General features: G+C 38.3%; 1 protein-coding gene across 18 annotated transcripts in view; it reads right to left on the minus strand.

Moving 5' to 3' along the window:
- The window catches only part of EBF3 (EBF transcription factor 3), a 125,820-nt gene that overhangs the window by 33,244 nt on the left and 90,076 nt on the right, over nucleotides 1-2,500 (minus strand). For all 18 annotated transcript variants that reach the window (XM_027460125.3, XM_072039931.1, XM_072039930.1 and 15 more), the window contains one exon: nucleotides 2,401-2,500. This exon is cut by the window's right edge and continues 27 nt beyond it. In XM_027460125.3, the coding sequence (XP_027315926.1) occupies nucleotides 2,401-2,500 (100 nt within the window). The remainder of the gene's footprint in view (nucleotides 1-2,400) is intronic.

A 2,500-nucleotide genomic window follows, 5' to 3' on the forward strand; every position in this document is an offset into this window, starting at 1 on the left:
TTTCTGTGCGAGACTAATGGGGTCTTTTTAGAAAAATCTGGAACTTTCATATCTCTGTACCCTGATCATTTAATGTCTCAACTTCTGTACTTACAAAGGCTTTGTACACCACACTACACTCTTGTTTCATTATTCTGCAGCCTTGTTGCCCTATGGTCTACCTCCTGCCGGGAAGGTTAAATGTTAGAGTGCCAAGCCAGACTGCAAGCATGGTGGGACACTGATGGGAAACAGATGCCCTGGGGATTCGGCCCCTCCCTCGTATAGGACTACATAATTTTCATTTTCTGAAATACAGTGAGACTTGGCTTAGTTCTCAATGGCAGCTGTAATTTCCAAAGCCTATCTCATTCACCCTATCACTTGAGGATAAAACAAATCAGGCAGAAGTTTCTCAGGCAGGCAGACTCTTCTTATTTTCTTGTTGGGATATAGGCTGATGTCTCCCTCACAAAGTGTTTTAAATACGTACTCCCATTAAAACATCAGTAACGTAACTTCATTACATTTTAATTACAACAGAAAAAGTTCCTGAAATTCCCACTTTTTTTTTTTGACCATCTTTGCTAAGCAATACGAGAGAAGGAAGACCCCAGGAAAGAAAAAACGAACGGCTTTTCCTTACAGTTTCATACCTATTTGCATTTATACATTACAAAGATATAAAAATCTGCCCAAATCTGCCAAATTTGCAAAATCTGCGCTTGAGACATCCGTTAAAGACATTACTATGAAACAATTCCAAATTCAAAGACTGTGCACAGAGAACCAGATCGTCATCTGGTTCAAATCTGCAGCGCTTCCTTGTATGCTGTGGAATAACACCAGCTCACAACAGCTAGAAAATCTGGAACTTAGTCTAGGTTCTTAATTCATTCATTTCTTATTTTGCTGAACATTTATCTTAGCTTGAGAGTCCTACTTCTCATGATATTCTGCCGTAACTTTGTCTGGCCTGTATTTGTAATAGCACTTTTAAGACTCTAATCCTGACTGCACGCAGCCCAACTGCAGTTATCACTTTTCAGCAAACTGTATGAAATAATGTCTGCTTTCAAAATACATGATTAGCACCAAAAGCACCACAGTCAATACCGCCACATTGGGTAACACTGGCAACAAGCCAATCAGAAAGACCAAGAAAATTTAAATATTCCCTCCCTTGTCAGTCAGAAGGGAAGTACGCAGGTGTGAATGTAAGCACTGGTTTTGCTCATGTTGTGATTTCTTTGGGGATAGATGGAAGATACAGATCTCCACACCTGTTTGTACTGCACCATTCTAAGATACTACCTTCACTTAGAAGCTCCTTTCAGCAACAGAACTTAGGCTGATGGAAAAGCATATCTTTGATGTGCTAACTGTTAAAAAGTCCTAGCTTAAAACTACCCAGAAACACACTTTTCCCATTAGATCAAAATTAACAGATAGAAACAGTTGCAGTCTAGTGGGAAAATATTAATCAAAATGCACATCATCTGCACATCATCTGCAATATGCATTATCTACCCAATAAGCAATAAGAACTCTCCCAGAATCCCCACAGTCTGTCGAGTAAACAGTTAAAGGCGATTTGTTTTCAAAAGAGGGATTGATTCATCAGATCAAATTTATTACCTAGAAACCTCATCCAAAAGTATTATAAATTGAATTGCTATTTCTCCCTTTTTCCCACCATAATCTTAGTTAAACTCATTCTTAAATGCCAAAAAAAATGTAACACACGTTTTAAAAAGCCAGTAATACTTTATCCCAAATAAGACTTTTATATTAGAAACACTGGAAACCACAAAGTTCCGACTTTTTCTTGTGCTCTTATAAATTTAAAGCAAATGCATTTAGAAGAATTAGCGTAAATAAATCATTTTCAGGGTTGTGACTTTGTATCCCAAGTTTCAGGTCTGAAGAAATTTTTAGAGCCAGACTGTGAATAGGGTTGGATGAAGTTGTTTGGATCCAACAATAGCTTCTTGAACCCCTGCCTAAAACTTCAACTGAACCTTTAGGGAAGTTCAAGAAGCTTGGATAGATACTCTGAAAAAAATTTTTTTCAACACCAAATACTTCTGAACTCCTTTTTCTGGTGGAGCAGAATAGGAAATACCATTTATAATCTATTTCTGGCTGAAATGAAAACAGGAAGTAAGGAGCATCTTGTGAGAGCTTAATCTCATGAGATATTGAGACATTTTTAAGACCCAAGAGGTTTGAATAGGCACCAAAGCTTCCGGGTGCCTACTTGAACAGGTATTTTGAGGTTCAGCTAAGACCAGTTGAATTTCCAGAATGATAGGTTCTATTTTTTTAACAACATTGTAATGCTCCAGCTTTGCACCGACTCTATGTCATAACGAGACCAGAGTTATTATTTTGAAATGAGTGAAGAAGCTGTGCACTTACCAGTGTAGACGAATCGGCCGGGAGCACCTTTGCAGAACTGTTTGGATTTGTAGGAGAGAGTTACTTCAACAACTCCTGGAATGTGCCGTGGCGGTGTTTG

Source organism: Anas platyrhynchos, chromosome 6, assembly GCF_047663525.1.
Source record: "Anas platyrhynchos isolate ZD024472 breed Pekin duck chromosome 6, IASCAAS_PekinDuck_T2T, whole genome shotgun sequence".
Taxonomy (NCBI): Eukaryota; Metazoa; Chordata; class Aves; order Anseriformes; family Anatidae; genus Anas; species Anas platyrhynchos.